The 26448-nt window shown below is 43.6% G+C and overlaps 1 protein-coding gene across 3 annotated transcripts in view; it reads left to right on the top strand.

Moving 5' to 3' along the window:
* Nucleotides 1-26448, top strand: part of BLNK (B cell linker) — an 84490-nt gene that overhangs the window by 12692 nt on the left and 45350 nt on the right. For 2 of the 3 annotated variants that reach the window (XM_007119564.4, XM_055081410.1), the window contains exons 2-3: nt 10774-10839; nt 15364-15413. In XM_007119564.4, coding sequence (XP_007119626.1) covers nt 10774-10839; nt 15364-15413 — 116 coding nt within the window. Of the gene's footprint in view, nt 1-10773; nt 10840-15363; nt 15414-26448 lie in introns of those variants that run through there. The other variant, XM_055081411.1, reaches the window with a different exon arrangement.

The raw sequence follows: 26448 nt of genomic DNA, 5'->3' as shown, positions 1-26448 counted from the left end.
TGTGGGATCCTCCCGGACCGGGGCACGAACCCGTGTCCCCTGCATCGGCAGGCGGACTCTCAACCACTGCGCCACCAGGGAAGCCCTACACTTTTTAAAATGGGGATAATAATAAGAGCTACCTCACACGGTTGTGAGGGTTAAATGAGATAAGCACGCGAAGTACCTGGCAGAGAACACATGCTCAGTGAGGGCTGGCATTTACTGTTGTCGCCATTGATTATCCAACTGACCACTAGCCTGGCTCACTGGCCTTGGACTGTAACCATGGCTCTGGGCTATGGTATGAGAACCTGGAAGGCACATCCCTGCCATGGAAAAGCTGGTCCTCTAGAAGGAGACTCGGACCATGTGTGGAAAGGGAAGGAGAAGGGTGTGAGGGAAAGAGCTGGGGGAATCCTCAATAATTGATCTTGGCGCAATGGGAAAATGTCTCTGGAATTTAGTGTCCTCCCTTCCAGGAGGAGGCTGACCCAGGATATTCCTGAAGTCTCTCTCACCACCAAACTTCTGTGACTACCTTGATGACAGGCAAAACTAGGAGTTGGGATTTCAGAGCTGCGTGGTCTGAGACCAGCCCGGTGACCTCTTGGGCCTTGTATCTGCATCTGTGAATGGGGCTGGGGGAGCTACCTCACTCTTGGGAGGCTTCTCAGGTTATCACAGGATGGAAAGGACTTGCCAAAACTTCCGTGACAGCTTCACCGTGGACTCGCTCTCCAGAAGGAAGCAGCTTTGGTTGCTGAATTTGCACATCTAACTATAACACCAATAATGCCACAGAAAGGCTGGCCTGGAGGAAATGTGGCATTGAGGAAGCCAGGCCAGGGCTAGAAGAGGCTGTGGAAAGGACGGAGGAGGGAAGCTGGTGATAGGACTAGGTCTGCTGCATGCAAAAAACAGAATACTCACTAAAAAGTGGCATTCTGTTTCAAAATGACGGTCGGTAGCCAGACTTCAGTTTTGAGACGGAAGTTATCCAAAAGGAAGATATTTTGTGTGAATCAGAGACTTCCCACCCCCCACCCATCTGTCTCTCTCTGTCCTCTGGTCTGATATAAGTCAGAGTCTTCTGTCATGTGATATGGTGGCAGAAGGGACCTTCCTCCTGCGTTACCAGACACAGGGTTTGTGTTCAGGGTAGCTCTGGATCCACACATGCCCTACTCAGTCTGCACTCACTGAATATTTGTGGAGTAAATAAGACAAATACATGTCTTACATAAAACAAATAATAATATTAAACTTTAAGGGGGAGGCCCCCCAAGTCAGTACTTTAAGAAATAATATTTTCATGTAATATTTTAAAAATCAAAATTAATGCAAAAAATTCCACGATGAACAAAATATTGACATTTTAAATGAAGAGAGGACCAGGGCTACTGACACGGCGCTGTGTTCCAGCACAGTCCTCTGTGAGAACTGTTGGCCTTGTGGCCAGCAATTCTCTCTTCTGCCCAGCTGAGGCCCTGAAGGCCACTCCTAGTGTTACCCCACTATTTTGGGGATCCCACTGCTGTGGGCTTGGGCCAGGGCCCAGCAGAGTTGCCTGCCTACTAGTCTCTGAGCCACCAGTGTCACCATGCCCAGGCCCTCCTCCATTCTTCAACCCTAATCATGACATGCCTCTGAGTAAAGGTTTCCAAAGGCTTCCTGTTGCCTATAAACCCCATCCCCTTGGCCTGACTAACAAGGTCCTTGACTCCCTGTAACCCCCCAACCCAGCCTCAGCTTTGACCGCACCTTCCCCCCATACCCCCAATTCCTGGCACTCTCAGCTTCTCACTAGACCCCAAACATCTCAGACAATTTCCTCTGAGCCTTTGTAGTTGCTGTTCCCACTACCTAGCTGCTGTTCCTCACTCTTCTGCCTGGTGAATTTTTATTTTCCCATCAAGATCCAGCTCTCAGGTCACTTCATCTTAAAACCTCAAAGCAGTCACTCCCTTTTTAGGATTCTTACAGGTCTCTGATCTTCCCTGTTCCCAGCAAAGAATTATGAGTAGTTTTCACTTGTTATCTATCTGTATCACATGAATTTTTAAAAATTAGCTGTATTACTTTCATAAACTGAACAAAAAAACTATTTTCAGTTTAGGACAAAAAAACAGTTTAAGATATAAAATACAAAATATGTCATGTGAACCAAATCATAATTCAAAAATTGCTAGAGCACTGGAGATTAAATGACTTAAGTACTACCTGAGTGCTATGAATTCAGGATATATAGAAATATAATTTAGAGCTGCGAAAGACTTGAATGTCCATGTAATCCAGCCTTCTCATTTTACAGGAGAAAATGAAGCATTAAGTGAGACAAGAATTGCTCAGATTTGCACAGCCAGGAAGCTTCAGAGATTAGAGTAGAAACTGCATCTCTAGACTCCAGTGCTCTTTCCTTAAGTGGCCTCCCTTCCTGTGCCCAAGAAATGATCTGTAAGGGGAAAGGGATAACTCGAGCTGGGCCGTGGGCTGGTGGGATGGAATGGGAACAATTGTGGGTTCATAACAGTGGGTTAATTATGTCTAAAATGTTTGGTGTCCAAATTTTGAAGGCCTTTGAATGCCAGGCGAATGAGTTTTTACCTTATCCTGCAAGAAACAGGGAGACATCGAAGACTATTTATGAGTGGAATGACATGATAAAAGCAATTTAAGAAAATGAACATGGGGAAGGGGAGAGACTGAAGGTAGGGAGACAAGATGGGGGACCACAGAGGAATGGATAAGGAAGATGTGGTACATATATACAATGGACTATTAATCAGCCATAAAAAGAATGAAATAGGGCTTCCCTGGTGGTACAGTGGTTAAGAATCCGCCTGCCAATGCAGGGGACACGTTCAGTCTCTGGCCCGGGAAGATCCCACATGCTGCAGAGCAACTAAGCCCACGTGCCACAACTACTGCCTGCACTCTAGAGCCTGTGCTCTGCAACAAGAGAAGCCATTGCAGTGAGAAGCCCACGCACCGCAGTGAAGAGTAGCCCCTGCTCGCCTCAACTAGAGAAAGCCCATGCGCAGCAATGAAGACCCAACACAGCCAAAAATAAAAAACAAATAAATAAATAAATTTATTTTAAAAAAAGAACGAAATAATTCCATTTGCAGCAACATGGATGGACCTAAAGATTGTCATACTGAGTGAAGTAAGTCAGACAGAGAGAGAGAAATATCGTATGATATCGCTTATATGTGGAATCTAAAGAAAAATGATACAAATGAACTTATTTACAAAACAGAAACATACTCATAGACTTGGAGAGTGAACTTGTGGTTGCCGAGGGGGAAGCGGGGGTGGGGATAGTTAGGGGGTTTGGGATTGACATGTACACACTGCTGTATTTAAAGTGGATGACCAGCGGGGACCTACTGTATGGCACAGGGAACTCTGCTCAATGTTATGTGGTGACCTGAATGGGAGGAGAATTTGAAAAGGAGTGGATACATGTGTACGTATAACTGAGTCGCTTTACTGTACACCTGAAACTAGCACAACTTGTTAATCAACTATACTCCAATATAAAATAAAAGGTTAAAAACAAAAGATGAGGGACCACGGGCATAGTCCATCATCCATGAGATCACAATGGCTGTAGCTGAAGGAGTGGACAGGAGGGTACAGAGATGGGTGAGATGCATCTAAAGATGAATTGATGTAACTGGTGAGAGGGGATGAATAGTCAGTGAGAGAGAGAAAAAGTTAAAAAAAAAAACTTGGAAATTTCAAGCCTGAAGATCCAAGAACACCAGATTATTTAATTACTTGTTAAATTTAATAACAAAAATAAAATATACCATAAAATGATTAGTAGCATCTTAAAAAAGAAATCCAGAGTCAATAATGAGATCATTTAAACTCCTGTAAAAGGAGGAAGTCAGCTAAAGAATCAGCAGACCTAGTGATGATAGTTACATTTTAAAAAATCCGTTCATAGCATGAAGTAGTTAAGAGACTGGATGTTTTCTTTGCCTCTGTATATACCAAAGACAATATTAGAGATATTTCTACTCCAATTTGATCTAAGAAACATATAAGTTGGAGATACCAGGCCAGTTGTGAGGAGAGCACAGGTAGATGTCCTAAGGGTAGCCAGCCAAGTAGGTGTAGATAATTCACAGGCAGTCACCCTCGCAGTTCTGGGAACTCAGGGTGAGACTGAGTAACTCTCAGCCAAGAGTAACAAAAATCCAGGCTTGATTCAGTAGACATTGGGGTGCTGCAGGCCCTTGAGGAGGGAGTGGCCTGGTGAAAGCTGGGTTTTAGAAACATTAGCTGAATAGGCCCTGACAAAGCTTCAGAGCATGGATTGGAGAGGTACACTGGCAGAGGCAGCTTTTTCCTGGTGCAAAGGGGCAGCTGTAGGCTTGGATCTTAGCTGCAGGAGAGGGACCAGCCCTGTGCATACTGAAAGGATGAAACTCCAGAACAGGGCTTGAGGTTAAGATGTGGGGGGTGAAGAAGGAGGAAGGAGTTGCCTGCTCTTTTTGTTTGTGAAGAGTTGCTTGAATATGAAACCCTCTTTAATCCATTCCTAAATCCAGATTAAATAGGGATTTTCTCAGATTAACATTGCTTTACATTCCACTTTTTCTAGAAAAACAGAGTGAAAAAACATACACTAAAACCTGCCTTTTCATGGTCCTCTGTGAGTGCACTAAGAAGCTAAAAGGAAAACAAGATGTTTTCTGATTTTTTTTCTACTAAACTTTAAAAAAAGCACTTCTTGCAGATTGATAGCATCTTTTAAATCATGTCCTGTGTATAACAAAAATTATTAGAAAGGTTTTTAGTGAAATACGTCTGTTTTTGGACTACTCTTTGCTGATCTGGCCACGTGCAGCTGCCTTCCCAGAACCCCCCACCCCAATCCCAACCCTAGTGGAGCTCGGCATCCCACCAATCCATCCTTCCATGCCAATCAGCCATGGCAGGTTGGGGAGTGTTCTCAGTCAACCCTCCCTGCCACTACCAAAAAAAACCCCACAGCAACAACAAAAATAATAAAACCCAATTCTGGAGTACCTTCCAGCCTGGTGGAAATCTACCCAAGTTCATCTACAATGAACATCTATTGCATACAACTGCCATTAACAGTCTCATACAAAATAGTTTCACTGCCCTAAAAATCCCATGTTCCCTAAAACTCCTTTCCTCTTCCTGAACTCCTAACAAACCTCTGATCTTTTTACTGTCTCCGTGGTTTTGCCTTTTCCAGATTCCAGGTGGAATCATACAGTATGTAGTCGTTTCAGATTGGGTTCTTTTACTTAGCACACGTTACATTTTAAATCAGAAATCATCAGAAATTAAAAGCTGTACAGCCTGTGTAACCAGCCACTACTTACCTGTGAGTCCAAAAAAGAAAAGAAAAAAAAAGAAAAGAAAAATGGTTTTGCCATTTTCTTTTGCCATTCAAATCATAGTAGCCCTAGCCCACTTTTACAGACATCCTTCCCCTGGGATTCTGAGTGTCCTGGGGCTGCTTTCACATCCCACATCTCTACTCTGGCTCTTGCTTGTGTCCAGATCCATTCACCAGTCTCTAGGAGCCATTCTCTGGTGCAGAGGGTATCTTCTAGGTTCCATCTGGATTTCTTGGGCTCCTTCCACCTCTTTCCACCAACCCATCCCTTATTTCCCCACAGTCCTAACAGAGTTAATAAGACTTCACTGAAGTTTGAGGAATAACAGAAGGGAAGTATAACACAAAGAATGACACATATTTGCTACTAGTCAAGGCTTCGCTTAGTGTCCTGGACCCTTCCTCAGGTCCTCCCTGCTTTGCTCCCAGCCAGAGACCACTTCGAGCTCGATGCAGCTCACCTCTGCATCACGAGAATGAATGCTACTAGAGGTCAACTCAACCTGTAGTCCAGGGACCAGCAACCAGGAGGTCCCAGGAAGACAGGAAACATCCCGGTACCAGAGCCCAAGACCTGCCGACCACATCCTCATTTTCTTCACTGCCGGTTTCTGGACTGGACTCTTTGCAGGATGAGTGACAGCAAGGACAGCTCATCCCCCACAGATAGGGCTACGGTTGTGTCTTCATCCTAATGCCACCACATTCCGTGCTATTCCGTGTTAGAGCACCACATGAGGAGTGGCAAAACCCCAGCCATAGCACTCCGCTCAGAGCAGGTCCAGTTGCTTCTGGATTACTGCAAAGTGTCAGGGGCACGTCCTTCCTGTAGCCCCTTCATCTCCACTCTGCAGCTTTTACAAACTGTGGCCCAAGAAGAAAGTGTGTGACTCTAAGAAAAATAAAAATATACAGGCACAAGGTAGTCTAAATTCCCACAGAGAAAAATCAAGTCCCATAAAGAAGTGACAGTCTGGTAAAGAATACGTCCAAATTAGGTTACCAAACTGACCACTCAGCTTCTCTGTCTGAAACTTTGCATGGGGTTAAGAAGGGATTTTAATTTTCCTCCAGCAGGTATTTGCTTTACTTGACACAACTAAAAGGACCGCGGTGGGAAAAGGTATGATCCATCACAGTTGAGTCCAAAGGGTGGGCTTCTGAGCAGTAGAGTCAGCACCACCTGGGAACTTGTTAGAAATGCAAATTCTCCAGCCCCACCTACATTTACCCAATCAGAAACTCCGGGGGTGGAGTGAAACTCTGGGTTTCAAAGGGCCTCCAGGTGATTCCGGTGCAGTTTGGTGCGAGGACCACTGGTCTATCAGATTCTAAAGTAAGCTGCTTCTTTGAAGGCAAAAAACTGCTGGTAACTTTCAAATGATGATTTTTCCTCTCTCAGGACCTCGTGGGATCTAAATTTGTTGAGATCCAGGCTCAGCCAGGGCCACACTACTACAGTGTGTTGTTAAATAACTAAGTTTGTTGATATTAACTCAAAACCTTGGAAAAAAAATTTAAAACAATGACAAAGGAGAAAATATAAAATTCAATTTGGTTTATTCAAGGAATAATAAATATAATTATTTATATTACCTTCTCACCATTTTTAAACGCCTAAATGCCATACTGCTTAAAAATGACATATTAATATTGTTTTAAAATGTGTATCAGATAAGCTATGTCCTTTGTTTTATTTTGTTACATACACATGGCTGTCTCTTCACAACTTTAAAAAAATTAGAACATTGTGATCCTATTACCATTCTCCCAACCATGGAAGGATATCTCAGAAACGAATAATCAAAGTGCAGCTTTTTTATGCCTTACCTATTTTCACCCACACACAACTTATCACAGTGAAACAACTGATGTTCAGCTCGAGAGCATCCTCTCCTGAAACAGTCCAGTTGCACATTTCTTCGCTATTGCATATCCTTCAAGTTGTGGTAGAGGAAAAAATGTGCTCCAAGATGGAGCAGAAGATACTAGAGGGCAGCAAAAGCTGTGCATCACACAGTGTATGAAGAGTTGATAAAATGAGCTGAGAGCATTACCACATTTTCTTGGTTTGGGGGACACTGACTTGTAAGGTAACCTAAGTTTGGCAGCTGTAACTGAGCAGTCTGTGGACGTCACGATTTGTGTGAATGAGATGCAGAGAGAGGAGAAAAATTCAACAATTTACTGTAGTTATAGATTATAATTATTTTAATAATCTATAATTAAAAGTAATTAGGAAATGACAAGAAGCATCAACTACCAAGTTGAACAAATGACAAAATTACATCAAACTTTTTTGCAACTATTTGTAACATCTGTTTGTCTACGCCTACAGCAAAGTCACTTATGCAAATCAGCCTCTGGCTCCCTATTACTCTGCCTGTGTCCCACTCTTGACAGACCTCTGATAGGATCCTTCACTCTGGCTCATTTTGGCCTTTTTCCCGGTTAGGCATTAACTTAGGCCAAAGACATTCCACTCGGTTACAGTCAGCTTATAACCAGAGGTGCCCTCTGCTCTCCACTTGAAATTATTCAATTTCTTTCCAATCAATCCATTTCAACCTCTCTCTCAATCTCACTTCCTCTCTACTCCCAGACCTCCTATTTTTCATTTTCACTCATTCCCCTATCTCACAGATTCTCTATAGTTCCTCTGGTAAAGGAGAAAGGGGTTTGCACAGGATGCACGTGAACAAATTCTAGAATACTGTATGGTTCTGAGGTAACTCGAGTCCAGCTTGAAGGACCCTCTGTGTGTCTCTGATGGGCTATTTGGTCCTCTTCTCTCTCATCCATCCTTCTCTCTCTGCTTCTGAGCCTGGTGCTTTGCTGAGCTCTCACACATATGGAGTCAACATGCCCAGCCTCCCTAACTAGCGATATAAGATGTGGCCTCATTTCCTTTGTTACCCAAATTATGACTTGCACTGACCTTCCCATGTCTGAACTTCGGCACCTCAGTGGGTCCCCCAGTTATGTAAATGATTCCCCAAGATGCAGCCTTAAGGATGGCCTGAAAGAAGTCTCTCTTCTCTTTCTACTCCACTCTCCAGCCTCTCCTCCCCCTGCACTCCACCACTCCGTGCCAATGGGACACACTCTTCCCCACAGCCCAACCAAGGCTGGGCTGCAGATCCTGACAGGATACTACTGAAGATTCAGGGACAATAAAGAGAATTATCTCATTGAAAATGGCTACTGATGGCGCTGTGGATGGCTCTTCTCAACGCAGAGGCCCAGACCCAGTCTCAGGTTCAGGGCTACCTCCCCACCCCACCAGCTCCCCACCATTGAAAACCCCTCAGGTTTGTCTATGCTCTTCAGGTCTCCAGGTCCTCACAGCCATTAGACCTAGAAGGGAAAAGAGCTCCCCCAAATCCCCAGTCTAAGTTCCCACTTCTTGTATGACAATCTCCCTTTTCCCAAGGTTGTTGAGAGTAGGAATGTCTATCACTTACGCAATAAATCTCCCGCCATTTCCTTGATGCCCAATGGCCCTCAGGAAACAACTACAGCAGAACATCAGCACAGGAGAGTTAGCCTGAAATTAACACTTAGTGGAGGACGCAAACAGGCCAGGCCGGGCGGAGTTCCTCTGACAAGCTGTCCTCTCATCCTCTCAACTGCTCCATCCCTACACCGAAAATCTTTGCAGCATATGAGTCATAAATCCATACATAGTCCAAGAGACTAGTTCTCCCAGATTCCAATTCCAATCAATGGGGTTTCCTAGACCTATGCTAAGCCTAATTATGCACCCCTCTTCATATTAGCTAACAGAGGGCTTAGCTCCCAAAGTGAGAAAGATCTGCATTTTTTAATGGAAAAAGTCCACTTTCTTCTAGAACAATGGCTATATACAAGTTTACATTTCATTAACTAAAGGGCCCAATGAAATAGTTTTCTCAGAACAAAGGAAAGGCTTGCCTGGAAGGTAAATTCAAATATGTTACTCTTTTAAGACAGAACCATGTGAAATTTTATTTAGATATATTTTAAGGTAGAAAATCATTATGAAGAAAACAAAACATGGTCCTATACTCTGATCCTTTTTCTAATTTGTAAACTTTTCTAATTACAATTAGCTTTGAAAACCATTTAACAACTTCTTGCATATCCTTCTAAAAAGTTATGCCCATATCAGCACACATGTATGTATGTCTTTTTCTTCCCCACAAAAAATATATGCATATTCTGAATTTTCCTTCTTTCTTTTCTTTCTCCTCATCCTCCATTTTCATTTAACTTAATAATATCTCGAGTATTTTTACATATCAGCAATATAGATGTATTTTTTTAAGGTCTGTGGTATTCCATTTATGGTTTTATCAGCATGTATTTAACTAGTTCCCTTTTAATGATAAATGGGCATTTAGGTTGTTTCCAGGTGTTTTTAGTGGGAAAGGCAGGAAGGATTAGGGTTTTTACACATAATTCTAGAATAAACATGCTGATATGTATAATGTTTGTATAGTTTGTGACTATGTTCATAAGGTAAATTCCTAGCAGTGGAATTTCCAGGTCAAAAGGCATGGTGGTTTTACATTTTGACAGATATTGATTGTAATAATTTATTTATCTGTATTCTCATATACTTGCCGACCCTGGGGATTATTGCACTTACTAAGTTTTGCCCGTCTGATAAGCAGAACATGATATCTCATTGTTTCCATTTAGATTTCTTTAAATATAAGTGATGTTAAATAACTTTTCATTGGTCTGTTGGCCACTGGTATTTTTTTTCTGTTAGCTCTGCGTTCACATCTTTTGCTCATTTTCCTATCACATTTTTAAACTTTTTTTTACTGAGTTGTAAGATTTCTTTGTTAATCAAAACATGTAGTTCTTGTTATTATTATGTGTTGCAAATATTTCTTCCAGCATGGCATTTATCTTTCGATTTTGTGCATATTACTTTTTGTTCTGCAGAAGTTTCAGATATCTGTGCAATTTTCCAGATTCTACCTAGTAAAGTTAACCAAGGAAAAAAAAATCTTGAGGCTGATTTCTGTCTATACTGTGTCCTTCAAGGTAGCTGCATCCTTGCAATGTTGATGCTCCGAGGACAATAAGTGATAAACGGTGAGGCTTATGAGAGCTCACATGTCTCCTCAGAACAGACATATCTGAGAATCAGAATTCCTCTTACAGCCTGAGACTGACCCAGACTTCAACGGGTGGGGGCGTGGTCCAGTGACCACACTCCTTATAGAATCAGTCACACCTTCCCTCTGCTCAAGTAGAAAATGGTCAGCTTAATGAAATACAATATAATTCATGCTGTTTGGGGGTTTATGGTAAGGTTTTTTTCTCTCTCTCTCTTTTTTATACTCAAGGAGAGAAGACTTTTTAAAAAATCAACCTAGTTGTTAATATTTTATGTTTAATTTCATTTCTTACAGGCAGCTTCAAAAAATGGTCCATGATATCAAGAACAATGAAGGTGGAATAATGAACAAGATCAAAAAGTAAGTTAGATGCCATAGCACTATGTGAGCACTTATTTATGTAAATAACATCTTATGTCAGCCTGCACTAAGTGGAAGAACACAAAACTTCCCTGTTACCCGAGTGATGAGTTGCAACCTCTTTAGCATGTGACGCTTTCTTACTCATGGCGAGAGTCATGGTGGTCAGACCCACACTCAGGAAACATGGTGAATGAGTGGGTGGTACTCAGGCACCTTGCTTTTCTCTCTCACTGCTGGAAAGCTGAGCTATGCCATTCAAGGTGCCTGGCAAACATCAAAAGAGACCTTTATAGAAGCAGGACAATCAGCTTCTTTGACCACTTAGCTAAGGGTCACTAGGACACACTTGGAGAAATCCAAAAGAGAAGTTGCAAGAACACAGCCTGACTTCTTTAGGATGCCATAACTGTTTCCATATTTTGATTTCTGCTTTTTCAATTAGGGCCTTAAAATGGTGTTTTCAATTGGCACTTGGAGAGGGCAAGTTAGAATTCCAAACCTTCCTGCACACACAGACACACAGACACACAACAGACATACACACACACACACACACACACACACACACACACACTCCCCTAAGGTTCTTTTTGTTGTTGTGGTTGTTTTTTAGAGAATAGAAATTGTACATTGTACATACCAGCATTTGCCACTCAAAATCTAAGTCAAGAGGAAAGGGGAAATGGTATTCTGTTAAGATTTTGTTTAAGGCTTTTTTGTTTTTGTTTTTATGAAAGTAATACAGATTCACCAGGAAAAAAAAAAATCAAAGAGTTCAGAATTGTACAAAGTCAAAATCTCTCACTTTCTCCTATCCCCACCCTAACCCACTCCCCAGAAATGGACACAGCATGAGTGAATTTGGTTTATATATCTATATGTGTATGTTTACACACACACATACACACATTGACATAGATATAGTCCATACCTGTACGTACATACATTTTCATCATGAGTGGCATCATACCACATACACATTCTACCAACTTGCTTTGTTGGTTTTAATTAATGCTAAATCACGGACATCTTTCTTTGTTAGTATGTAAAAATAACGATATACCTTTTCTTTAAGTTTATTTATTTATTTATTTTTGGCTGCGTTAGGTCTTCATGCTGCGTGCGGGCTTCCTCTAGTTATGGCGAGTGGGGCCACTCTTTGTTGCGGTGCGTAGGCTTCTCATTGCGGTGGCTTCTCTTGTTATGGAGCATGGGCTCTAGGCACCCGGGCTTCAGTAGTTGTGGCATGCGGGCTCAGGAGCTGTGGCTCATGGGCTCTAGAGCGCAGGCTCAGTAGTTGTGGCGCATGGGCTTAGTTGCTCCGTGGCTCGTGGGATCTTCCCGGACCAGAGCTTGAACACGTGTCCCCTGCATTGGCAGGCAGATTCTCAACCACTGTGCCACCAGGGAAGCCCACCATGTACCTTTTAAACAGATAATTAATAGTCTACTATAAATGTATTATCATTCATTTAACCAGCTACGTATTGATGGACATTTTTTAAAGTGGGAGTAGGAGTTTAAACATACATTTTGGAGGCCAATTTGATAATATCTATCAAAATTTTGTGGCCATTTCTTTTAGTTTACCTGTCACAAATAACACTTCAATAAATATCCTTTGCAGACTTTGAATGTACCAGAAAGCTAAATTCCTGAACTGAAATTTCTAGTTTCTGGGTAGAAGGATTTGTGCCCTTGAAATTTTGCTTGATATTACCAAATTGCTGTCCAAAAATTTTGTACCACCAATAGTGGATAAAAGTTCATTTCCTTGTGCCTTTAGAACAGAGTATCTTTTTTTTTTGGTCTTTGCTAAACTAAAGAGTAAGAAATCAGGGACTTCCCTAGTGGAGCAGTGGTTAAGAATCTGCCTGCCAATGCAGGGGACACGAGTTTGAGCCCTGGTCTGGGCAGATCCCACGTGCCGCAGAGCAACTAAGCCCATGCGCCACAACTACTGAGCCTGTGCCCTACAGCCTGTGTGCTGCAGCTACTGAGCCCACGCTCTGTAACTACTGAAGCCCGTGTGTTGCAATTACTGAAGCCTGAGTGCCTAGAGTCCGTGTTTCGCAACAAGAGAAGCCACCCCAATGAGAAGCCTGCGCACCGCAATGAAGAGTAGCCCCCGTTCGCCACAACTAGAGAAAGCCCGCACACAGCAATGAAGACCCAATGCAGCCAAAAAATAAATAAAGTTAAAAAAAAAAGAGTAAGATATCACTTTTTGTGGTGTTTTTAGGCTATAAAATGTAAAGGAGTTTCAATATGTATAACTGATCATCATAAAATAGTTAAATGGTCTTCTGCTTGTGGGGCAGTGGTCACCTCATACAGGAGAAGAATTTGTCTTCGTGTTCTGTCCTATGATGGGGAGAGGTGTGTGATTATTTTCATTTCTTATTTCTGATATATATAGAATCTCATTGAAATGAGGGAACCCTGCTAGTCATTGTTTTAATTACTAGAAATTCTAGATTAATTATCCCACAGTTGCCAATTTTACAATACACCAATTCTCTCAATAATATGAAGTCTTGTATAAAATGTCTCTTTATTCCATGGCCAGTCATACTTAACAGAAGCCATGGAGCTCAAATTTTTCCATATAATTTCTACTTCATTCTGCCCATTATCCCTAAATGCACTTTTTTACTTGACAAACCATGTTTTCTTCTCAGCTTGGAAAATATGGCTGCCACAGTCATTACCCTGGGTGAAGTCAATGGTCCTTTGGGTCTAAGTGCCCCGAAGTTAAGCTCTCACTCGTAACCAAGCAACAGGTGCAACCTTGAAAGGAGGAAGCACAGTTGAGCACACTGGTTTCCTAACAGAAGAGCATAACAGAGTCGTCAGTGGTTCATGGCCAAATGAGAAAATAAGGACCTTGAAGTGTTGGGGGTTGGCATGCAGCTGCTGGCTGCTCAGTGAGGCCCAAACCACACCTCTTATTCCTGGTCGGTGTTCAGTGACCAACGGTAATCTCTTGAATCTATCCTTTATTCTGAGATGATGACCTTCACACATTTGGGGGTATTAAAATACCTTTCTTTTCTATTTTGAAAGGAAGGCAATAACAAGTAATAGTTGGTTTCTGTTTTTTGAAATCTTACTGTTCCATGAACAGACCTGGCACCAGATACACTTTTGTTTTTGTTTTTCTTCCCTTCAGCACCTTGGACAATCTCTCTCTGGACCTCATCATAGGTCTAATGACAATGTCTTCCCAGCTCGCCCTGCAGGCTTGCTGAGAATTAAATGAAATAACAAACAGGAGAGCCTTTGGGAAAACAAAAAGCAGAATTTCTAGGCAAATATAAATATTGTTATTTTTGCAACATTACAGTTCTGGTTTATAAGGCTTGTTTTTTGTAATCAAACATGATTTTCTGTACCGCTTTTTTTCCCAGAAAATGAAATATGTTTCGTATGTAATGGTTACCTTATACACTGCTTATATAAAGAAATGTGATATTTTAGTATATGAAGGCTACTGGGTTTTATATAGGTTTATTTATATATATTTTAAATTTCACTAAGCAAATCATTCTTAAATAAAATGGGTAACTATTATTAAAAATAATAATTTACTATAAACCTTACACATTTCAAATAATGAAAGAGAAAGTGTTGTCAGAACTTGTAAAAAGCCTAAAAACTGGGATACATTTTTGAAATGTAATTTTAGTTTTCTCCTTTTAATGAGTGGGGAAGCATTGTGAATATTCAGAACATTTTATATGTGCATAAAGATAGCAGTTTTGTTTGTTTGTTTTTTTCCCGGTACGCGGGCCTCTCACTGTTGTGGCCTCTCCCGTTGCGGAGCACAGGCTCCGGACGCGCAGGTTCAGCCGCCATGGCTCATGGGCCCAGCCGCTCGGCGGCATGTGGCATCCTCCCGGACCGGGGCACGACCCCGTGTCCCCTGCATCGGCAGGCGGACTCTCAACCACTGTGCCACCAGGGAAGCCCAAGATAGCAGTTTTGAGAGTGCTTCAAACAGTTCAACTTCTAATCTAAATATCACAATCCCCAACCTGGAGACACTCACTGCTCACTTATTTGGCATTTTTTCAATAGTACAAAAATAATTTCAGTGCAACCTACAGCTAAACTGTTTATTATAGCTAATTTTTTACTATTATTTAAAGCGTTTATTAAATTATTTGTTAAAATAGAGTTCATCTTCTCTTCCCTTCCTATCAACAAATCAACATTTACCTTCCTTGAACCTCTGAGCTCAGTGCTTACATGTATTCTGGCCTCTCAGAGACTTTTCACTTCCCAACTTCACTTTTGTCGAGTCACAGCCACACTGGGGAGATGGGGAGACGTGGGAAACCGCTGACTAATGGCTTTGCTACGTTTACAGTACGTTTAGTCTTTCAATGTGATGAGTACAAAAGAAGCTATTATTCTATTAGTTATCTATCTATCCATTATCTCTAAACATGCTTATATCATGGACCTTGACAACAGTTGTCCTACTCACTGACCAGTCGTCTAATTTGCTATTTACAGGCTGAAAGTCAAAGCACCTCCAAGTGTTCCGCGAAGGGACTATGCCTCAGGTAAGAGTATTTCTAAGATACTTGGACTCTTGACTAATCTAATGTTCACAGTTACTTCTTGAAAAGGGAACACTGTTCTACTCATTTGAAAACAAAAGGAGCCCATCCTAATTTTAAGAATGACCAAATCTATTAGGCATTTGACTGTAGTGGGGAGGTAGTAGTCCTTCAATCCATCCATCCATCCATCCATCCATCCATCCATCCATCCACTCACCTATTTATCAAATATGTACTAAGCAACTTCCATTGCCAGGCACATACAAGGTTTTAGTAGAAATACAGTGAAAATAAAATAGATATAGTCTCCATATTCACAGAATTTATAGTCTAGAAGGGAAGATAAATGATATTAAAAGCAATTACAATTCAGCATGATGGGGAAGTGCAAAGTTCTATGGAAGTACATAGCAACAGTACCTAATCTAATCTGAGGTGGAGAATGTGCAGGAAGTGGGGAACGGAAGGCTTCCTAGACAAAGAATTGTTAAAATAGATACTTGAGGGTCAGTGAGGTGGGGGAGAGGGGTGTGGAATAAATTACTGATAGCACATAGTTACTCAGTGCTCTCCAAGTTTTAGCCCTGCAACCCCATTCCACCTAGGATCAACTTTGTCAGGGAAGAGGAGTTAGTCTTGAGATTGGTAGTGTTTATGGCAGCAGTAAGCTAAGTAAACTATCCACCACACTTTCCTTTTCTAGAACAGATGCATTGGGAGGATAAGTCTAAAATCTCTTTCTACTGGCTTAAATATAAAGATGTCCTGGATATGGACAGATCTATACAGCCCTCAGTGAAAACCACAAGGCTACAGACATTGATGAAGACGCTTCCTCTATAGGGCAACAGCTAAAATCAAATCACAACCTTAAAGGATGATTACTATTTTATTTTATTTTTTTCTGCCACTGATCAAGATAGCATTAAATCAGGTAGTTGCGCTCCCCTTGGGCACTGATGAAATCTTATCACACTCAGAAATGCTGACCAGCATACCAAGTCTGGTCACTGACCCATTGGTCACTTTCCAGAACTCACTAGGTCACACAGTATTTATTGACCTCACATTGCCAATCAGTCAGCAAGCCTAGACAGTTGATTAGGGGATTCCTTTGCAATTTGGAGCTAAAGAGTAAACACCCCGTCCTGACTTTTTTTTTTTTTTTTTTTTTTTTGTGGTACGCGGGCCTCTGGCTGTTGTGGCCTCTCCCGTTGCAGAGCACAGGCTCCAGACGCACAGGCTCAGCGGCCATGGCTCATGGGCCCAGCCGCTCCGCGGCATGTGGGATCTTCCCGGACCGGGGCCGAACCCGCGTCCCCTGCATCGGCAGGCAGATTCTCAACCACTGCGCCACCAGGGAAGCCCCGTCCTGACTTTTAAAATCTACCTAATTTGTCTATGGCCATACCACCCTGAACACACCCAATCTTGTCTAAAATCTACTTAATCAAAAGCAAATGAGGGAATTCTCTGGCGGAGGGCCCGGGTTCAATCCCTGGTTGGGGAACTAATATCCCACAAGCCGAGCGGTGCAGCGAAAAAGAAAAAGAAAAGTTAAAGAGAACAAATACATTTTCCCCTCCAAGTTCTAAAAAAGAAAAGAAATCAAAGCAGACTGAACCTGTTAGGTACCCAAAGGTTTGATTGGAAAATATGGAATCATGGAGTCTCAGGTTTTAAAGGGACCCCAGAGGTCATATAATCTAACATCCAATCCAATGCTTAAAGATACCCCCCCACACCATGCACCACACACAAGGCCCACTTTCCACTTGGACACCTCCTGTGATGACCTCCCAAGCCTGTCTGGTCCAGTCACGGAGAGACAACCCTGGAGGGTTGAAGATGCGATCCATTTCCTGTGGCTTCCTAAGTCTCTCTGGGTGGCCACACAGTGCAAGTTCTTGAATATTAAAAAAAAGAGGAAACAGAGTTGTTCTGTGCAACTTCAAGGACAGAATTAAGAAATGAGGTCCTTCGAATGGCTTCTTCTCTAGAATAAACATCTCCAGGTGCTTCAGCCATACCACACAGTTTTTGATTCACTCAACAAATATTACACGAGTGTCCTGTTTGACACTCACTGTGCTAGATATATAATAAGGAACAAAATATAGTCTTCAACCTTAAAGTGCCTAATGACTAGTGGGGAGTCACATAATAAAGCAGAACATAAACAGGTAAATATAAATTACCAAACATGGTAACTGCTGTGAAGGAACATGGCAGATGCAGTGATAGGGAATCAGTATGGGGTAAGGGAACAACTCAAGCAGTCAGGAAGGTCTCTCTGAGACGGTGACATTCAATTTGAATACTGGGGAATTAGCAGGAACATTTGTCACTTTGTAGATGACCCAACAGCACTGGAGATGCTGGACACAAACATTAGGACCTCAGAGGCAATTCGATCTGTCTGACTTCAGGATGGATGTCTCCTGATGGTCTCCTCATACTCAACTGTCTCCTTGCTCATCTCCTCACCCAGGCCCCTTCTTTTCCTCTACTTTTTACTTGGACAGAAGACAGGGAGCATTCATGATTTAGTCACCCTTTTGCCTAACCCACACACACTGGAGATCATCCTTGATTCCTCCTCTTCCTTCAACCTCTACAAAAAAAATTAATCTCTAAAACTTATTAATTCTCTCTTTTAAGTGTCTCTCAAATATTTTTGCCCCTCTCTATTTACATGGCTACAGCTCAGACCCTGGTCATCTCTTGCTTGTCCTAGAACAAAAGCCTCTAAGTAGTCTCCTGAATTCCTAATTCCACGGGGTCCTCTCGACCTCCACGAGAGAATTGTTCTGAAATACCTTTGCTTAAATATTTTCACGGCTCTACGTTATCAACAGGAAGAACTGCAAACTACCGAGCCTGCATACAAGGTCCTTCAGTGCCTAGCCACTAAATGGCTGTGTAACTTTGGACAACTCACTCTTTTCTCCTTTTCTAGATCATGCAGGGCTGAACCAGAAGATCTGTTAGGTTCTCGCCAAAGCAAATACTCAACACTCTGGCAGAGACCCAAGTCCTGGGAGCCCAGGTCCCAGTGATAAAGCAAGTCTCTCCTAACCTTCCCTGGCTTTAGAACTTTGCCTCTTCCAATCTCCTTGATGCTCAGAAGTGTTCCCTTTCTTGACCTCAGACACCTGCTCTCTGCCCTGAAACCCCCCAAATAGTCTTGATATCAGTACATTTGTACTTAATCTCTCTTGGAACACAGAAACCTGGCCCAGTCAGGTCTTCTAAGTCTTTGCTACTCAAAGTGTAATTCCTAGCCTGGCAGCAACAGCATCACCTGGGAGCTTGTTAGAAATGCAAAATCTCTGCTCCACCCTAGAACTACTGGATCAGAATTTGCATTTTAAGAAGAACTCCAGAGGATTTGAATGTATATTAAATTTGAGAAACCCTGCTATAAACCACCAACTCTGTCCTTATTGATTCTCCTGAACTGAAAGACAAATCTGTTGAAGTTCCAGAATCTCTAAAATTCATCCTATTGTTTCACCAGACCAATACGGCCTTGCCTAATCTCCCTGCTCTTACATTCAATCCCTGGAAAAGGTCCTTTTGGCAAAACCACCATCATCACCTGCAGTTAGTACCCCCTTTGCCACCCCCTGCCCCCCGCAACTCATGTCCCAGGAGCATTTCCAGCTACTTTCCCTGAGCCTTGGGGTCCCTGTGCAGCTGCAAGCCTGGGGCCTCAGAAACCAACCCTGATAGTTCCTCCTGAACCCATAGCATCTTCAAGGATCTTGGAGGCCCCAGTGTTTGGAGACCTTAGTCCACCAGACCTCCTGAGCCCAGTAAGCCTATCAAGTGCTCCCTGGAGGTCTGTGCAGATTTGGTCCACCCAAGGTTTCTGAAACAGCCCCACCTGTTTCAGCTGGATGCTGGAATTATGTCCTCTTCCCAGTTCTGGAAGCAAATGGCTTCCCAAACCCTTTAAGCCAAGCTGGAGAGTGTGTCGACCTTGGTGATGCTGACCTTCAGAGAGCAGAGGATAGAAAGGGCCAGCGCCCCCCAGAGGTCAGCAAAAGAGTAACCACAGTCCCTCTAGTGGAGTGTGTAAGGACAAAGCTTGAATTATACAAAGAATGGAGGCCTGGACCTCCTACAGATGCAGGTCAGGCCAGTGTGCAGCCTGTTGCTTTCAATTCAGACCTCACAATCCTACTTGGTCTCTGAGGAGGGAACATTGCTTGCAGGGAGCTCACGGTCCACTGAGCAAACTGTATTACTCCTGCGCAGCTGGCATTGTTGTGGGAAGGGAAGGTATCCAAAACATATTGGGTGTTTACTCTGTCCTGGGCATCATGCTAAGCTCTTTACAGACATTAGCTCATTTAATCTCCCATTAGCACATTATACAGAAATGACTATCTCAGTTTCACAAATGAGGAAAATGTGTTTCAGGAACATTAAGTAACCTGTCCAAGGTTACTGCAGCCACTAAAAAGAAGACCCACCCCAGGCTTCTATTTTTCCTCCCTTTGACCCAAGCTGGGATGGCTACACTTTTCTGGGGCATTTCTTATTTACTATTCTGAAAGCCCCAGAGCCTCTGACATTAACACCTGCTTGTTGAACTTTCAGAGTTGAACAGCCTCCTCTCTCTTTGAGTCTAAGGTCTGGCTGGAGAGGGAGGGTGGGGAGGGGAGATCAGTCGTGGTGCCCCAGAGTCTTCTGGGGTCACTGCAGAAGCCCCACTGGTCACTCTGCAAGCCCCTGAGAGGTCAGAACTGAACAAGGCCTCTCTCCTTGTACCCTAGGGCCCTGACATCCAGGGACTGTTGTCATGTCCCCAGGAGGTCCACCTTCTCCTCCCACCACCGATAACGTTCGGGGAAGAGATCGGAGCAATGATAAAGCGGGGAGACCTCAGGGCAAAGAAAGATACTTAGACAGGGATTGCTGGGTAAATGCCCACCACAGAAGCACAGACTATGCATGACAACCCTCTGTCTACAAAAGAGTGAAATATAACCTGCTTTTGCCCCTGTCCTGGTGTCCTTAGTGAAGCCAGCATTCATTTGATTTTTTGTCTCCCTGGTTACCCTCTAACTGGTGGTACCAGCAAAGCTCAGCATAGGGAGAGCTGTATTCAACATCAGTGCTGCCTCATGGAACTAAGACTAGAAGAATGAAACTTGGACTCAAAGGTATTTTAAAACCTAGAAAGTCCTGAAGGATCACCCAATTCAAGCTTCTCATGTTAGGGATAACTGGAGACCAGAGAGGTACAGTGGCTGCCCCAGGTCTTACAGCCAGCCGCTGACTAAGCCAGGACTGTGTCCCCCATTTCTGCACACCCACACCCATCAACAGGGCCCTGTGAAGGATGAATGAACATACAGACAGACGGAATTTCTAAGACGTTAAGTATTTAGACGCAAATCACCTCTCCTAGCCAGCCTGGATCTGGCTTTGGCCTCAGCTCCCCATGCTAAGTCATATCTCTTTCTTCTCTCGGGTGTACCCAGTGGGACTGTCAGCTCACTGCCTCCCCTGCAGCCTCTGTGGTTCTGCTTTCTATTCCTTCCCTGTGTCTGTCCCACCAGCACAGCTAGACTACCTTCCTTCCTTCTTTGCTTCCTGCATCCTGCCGCAAGTCTTCCCACTGGTTTCCTGCATTCCACCACCAGCTCACAAAGAGGGGAAATGCCCAGGGCCCAGTGGCCGAGAGCACTGCTTCTAGAGTGGAATCAGGGCCACAGCGAGGCCGTGTGTTTGCACACAGCTGTGGAGTGCACCTCTCAATGCCCATGGCTGGGAGGCCACCAGCTCCGCCCAGGGTCTCTGGTGCTCCTGATGGCCCCCAGCCAAGAGACTGAATTCACACCCTCTCCTTCACCCTTTCCCTCATGCTCTCAACACAGAGTCCTTTACTGTCCTTCCAGCCATCCCTACCCATTCCCACGACCCCCAGTCTGGTTCAGCCTCTGTCTTTTCACACCTGGGTTACTCAGACACCAGGCTCGTCAGCGCCCCCATCTCCAGCTTGTCACCAGAACCTGCAGTGCCCACTGAGGCTGGAGCATCCCCTTGGCTGGCAACAAATCGAGCTTTGTTTACCTATCGGGGAAGTTCCCTGTGACTCTCCAGTGCAGCTCAGCCATTCTGTGCGCACCTGTGCCTTACGGATGCCCCCTTCCATCCACTGGCTAAGCCATGCTTCTGGGACTGATACAAAAACCCCTGTGTTGGGGGTGGAAGGAGGACAACCTCCTTCATCGTCATTCTCCTGCCCAAGCCCCGCTCGTCCTGTAAGGCCCAGTTCAGTCCCACCTTCGGCACACAGCTTGTGTAACCTCTCAGCCCTCACTCAGTGCACTCTTCTCCAAACTCTCCCAGCACCTGGCATTATGATCAGGTCCTGGGACAATCACCAGGAAATTTTATACCACCCTGGATCATCTTCACTCTGATGATACATGATTGTTTCTCTAGACTCTAGGTCTTTTATTTCCATTGTAGAGGCTGGCTTGGTGAGAAGATCTTGGCCTTTGAGGTCCTTTAGGCCTGGGTTGGAATCCTGGCTTTGCCCCCTAAGCACTGAACCTAGAAAAGTTTTGTAACTTCCCCAAGCCTCAGATTCCTTACCTGGAGATAAGAATGTCTATCCTTCAGGTTACTGTAAGAATTACAGAGAAAGTAAATTAATAGTAATAACCATCATTCACTGGACCCTTACTCTATGTAAGGTACTCTTCTAAGTACTTTCCATGTGCTATTTCAGTTTCATTCTCTCAAAACCCTATGATACAGGTGCTAAAAATAATGTCCATTTTAGTGATGAGAAAACTGAGGCCCAGAGGTTAACAGGTTGCCTAAGGTCACACTGCTAGAAAAGAACAGAATCAGGATTTTAAGCAAGGCAGCCTGACCCCAGGGCCCAAGCTCAAAATCCTGCATTTCTTGGCCTGGAGCAGATGCTGAGATGGAGCCATCCTGGCCATTCTCACATGTCTCATAGTGCCAGGTGCTATGTCCTCGGGCGTGGGAGGGCCACAGGAATCGCAAAGCCTGGGCCCGGCAAGGGGAGGATGTGTAGCATTGGATCACGACACAGTAAATAGAGGATAAACCCCAAACCAGGTATACAGCATAACAGAAGAGGCTTTCCCTGACAAGGAGGCCCAACCAGCAACTCAGCTCCTTGGCAGGGGCCTGCAATCCCACACCACCGGGCCCATATTCAACTTGAACTTACCCTCCTGAAAATTTTATTCACTACATTAGAGGCTTTCTTGGATCCACTCTTTGTGGTAGCCATACCGCGTGGTTACCATTACAATGAAGTAGAATTGGTATCATTTTGAGGGTTTATTAAGATGACAGTGAATAACATTGACACAGCACTTAATGGGTGTCAGGCTTTGCAAAGCATTTCACATGTATGACATTATTTGACTCTCATAAACACATGAGGCAGACACTATTCTTATCCTTGTTTTACAGGCGAGGAAACTGAGCTTTAAACAATTAAAGCACTGGTCCATTGCCAAGCAGGTGGTAGGGAGCAGAGCCAGGATTTGAATCCAGGGAGCTTGGTTCTAAAACCACTACCCACACACTTTGGGAGGCTCCCTGAGATGCTGGAAAACCACCCACTACTTGGATCTCACACTTTGGATTGTTATGCTTTTCGGTCTGGGCAGTGGCTTGCTAGGTTGTGACTTTATGAGTGTGACACAGTGAGCTGCCTGTGGGACCAGAAGATGGATGTGTCTGGGAGAGGGTGGGTGGCCAATCAAATAACCTCGACCATGTGATGCTTTTCTCTGTTTTCTGCCTCAGTGAGCCACAATGCCTGGATTGGGCCATGCTTGTTTCTCCTTGGTTTTATCTGAATGCTCAGTGGAGGGCCAGGTGGTTCACATGAGATTTCAGCTGCAGGAGCCAACACAGCCTGGCCTCCAATTCAGCCCCTATACTCACGAGCCATGTGCCTCAGACACATGTGCCTTAGCCCCAGTTTCCTCGATTGTAAAACAGAGATAATAATGGCACCTACCACATAGTACTGTTTTGAGGATAAATTAAGAAATACACTTATAACACTTCCCCTAGCACCCAGCACATAGGAGGTATTCAGTGATGGAATCTATTATTATTATACTCATTGTCACCCATTCAACACATTTATCAGTTTAGGCTTTTATTAATGCAGAACTACAAATGCAAAATGCCATCCAGACCCAAAGATAAATTAAATAGGTCTTGCTTTTTGGTACAGAGAGACACAAACAGCTTAGTCAAAGCACAGGGCAGAATGAAATACATGCCACAAGGGGCCAGCAGCATCTACAAGGGCTCAGAGGAAGAAGTTGATGGGTTATGACCAGAGGGACTGGGAAAGACCTTATGGAGGAGGGATGATAGGGATTTCCATGGAAGAAGGAAGATGGGCTGGGGGAGAAGCACTAGCAGAGCAGAGAACTATCCAAAGTGCAGGATGGAGGAACAAGCTGGCTGGTATTCCTAGAAGTGAACAAGGAAGATCCGGCTGCAAGAGGAGCCGATGGAGGGACAGCAGGTTCAGGCGTTTGAATGTGTTGATACAGAAGTTTGACTTTATTCCATAAGGAGCCACTGATGATTCTTGAGGAAAGGAACAGCATGATTCAACTTTTATTTTAAGAAAATAACCAGAAACTGTCGGAAGGATGAATTGAAGAGGAACGATAATGGAGACAGGAAAACTAGTTAGGTGATGGCTGCAACTGCTTTCACCAGTAGCTAATCAGAAAGTGGACCCTGCCTGACTGAGAAAAGGAGTGAACCAAGGCAGGGAAGCATGTCTTATAAAAGCATTTTATAGAGGTTTCTATTATAAATGATTGAAATAAAAACATCTTGGGGCTTCCCTGGTGGTGCAGTGGTTGAGAGTCCGCCTGCCGATGCAGGCGACGCGGGTTCGTGCCCCGGTCCGGGAAGATCCCACATGCCGCGGAGCGGCTGGGCCCGTGAGCCATGGCCGCTGGGCCTGCGCGTCCGGAGCCTGTGCTCCGCAACGGGAGAGGCCACAGCAGTGAGAGGCCCGCGTACCGCAAAAAAAAAAAAAAAAAAAAAAAACCAAAAAAACACAACATCTTGCTGCCTATGTTTTGACCTTCAGTTATCCCCAAACTTAAGGTATGAGAAATTTATTCCCCCACTGTTCCAGTATTGGCATATTGGGAAGAGGACTTATTCACCTATTCTTCTAGAGTTTCTTGGCAAACCTAATGATCAGAATACACTATAATTTGGTATAAGTCAACCCAGAGAATAATTTCATAAGAATTATTTTCTGTTAATGTCAAAGTTTGACTCACGTTTGACTTGCAGAATGAAGCTCCTTCTTAGAGCCTATCATGTTTTTCCCGAGAGAGGGTGCTGTTGATGCCATTGCTTAAAATCTGGCCACCCTGATCCAAAGACTTCCTTCTGGCCCCCACTTCAGCTCCATAATTCTTTTCCTTGTGCCTCTGTGGACTCCCCCTGGATCTGGAGTCAGTGGTCTGCTGTGGCAGGGGATAGAAATGGCAAGAAAAGTTTCCACTATGGTTCTGGGGGATTCAGGGGCCATCCATCAGGCCTTCTAGCTGTGGCTGCTCAGTGGAGTGGGAGGGAAGATGGGATGCTCTGTGGTGCAGTCATCAGAGCCACTCTGCCATCTGAACCTGTGTCTCATTGAGTGAATTGTATTTAGATTCTAAGGTCAGTTTATGTGATGGGATTGATGCTAAGCTTCTCACACTCTAAACGTGTTTTGGAGGGAAAGGGGTCTAATAGTCTCCTTGACTGTCATAATCCAGACCTATTTTATTCTTCAAGATCATAAGCTACTTAAGACCTGTCACATCCATTTTTATACACCCTGTGGAGCCTAAGACAGTGCCTGTACCCTGGAGCCCAAGGACGATGAGGCAGCATGGCGCTGGGGTTCAGAGCATGCACTTGGAAGTCAATCAACCTCCAGGGCTCAACCCTTGGTTTTACCATTTACTGTATGACCTTTGGCAAATGACTTATTTTCTCTAGTCCTCAGTTTCCTCATAAGATTTTTGAGAGAGCTAAGTGAGTACAAAGTACTGATAATATTGCCTGGCATGTAGTAAAGCACCAGAAAAAAATTTTTTTTATTAGAAAGTCAACATTTGAGCCAGAGAGAATCATAGAAGTTACTCCCTTTTAGAGATCTGGAATTTTATTTTATAGATCCGGAAAATTGAGGCCCAGAGATGTTAGATATTCTTGCCTACTCTCCAACTAGTTAGAAACAGATCCTGGATGAGAATTTAGGTCTATCTGACTCCCTGTCCAGTGCTCTTCCTAGTACACCATCCACATATTGACTCAAAGAAATCCTTGGAAGCAGCACAGTATGGATTGCCACTCCCAGGTCCTAAAAATGTCCTTTGACAAAGACATATAAGGGTCAGATGCACCATTTCTCTGCCCCAGTGAGACTTTTCTTAATATGTTGAGAACTGACTTTATTTTACTATATTTTATTAAAAAATTTTTTTTCTTATTAGTCAACCATTTTATACATCAGTGTATACATGTCATTCCCAATCTCCCAATTCATCACACCAGCACACACACCCCCCCCCACCGCTTTCCCCCCTTGGTGTCCATACGATTGCCACTCCCAGGTCCTAAAAATGTCCTTTGACAAAGACATATAAGGGTCAGATGCACCATTTCTCTGCCCCAGTGAGACTTTTCTTAATACGTTGAGAACTGACTTTATTTTACTATATTTTATTTTATTTTATTAAAAAATTTTTTTTCTTATTAGTCAACCATTTTATACATCAGTGTATACATGTCAATCCCAATCTCCCAATTCATCACACCAGCACACACACACCCCCGCACCGCTTTCCCCCCTTGGTGTCCATACGTTTGTTCTCTACATCTGTGTCTCAATTTCTGCTCTGCAAACCGGTTCATCTGTACCATTTTCTAGGTTCCACATATATGCGTTAATATACAATACTTGTTTTTCTCTTTCTGACTTACTTCACTC

This window comes from Physeter macrocephalus, chromosome 20 (assembly GCF_002837175.3).
Source record: "Physeter macrocephalus isolate SW-GA chromosome 20, ASM283717v5, whole genome shotgun sequence".
Taxonomy (NCBI): Eukaryota; Metazoa; Chordata; class Mammalia; order Artiodactyla; family Physeteridae; genus Physeter; species Physeter macrocephalus.
This window is presented reverse-complemented; position numbering and strand designations above follow the sequence as displayed.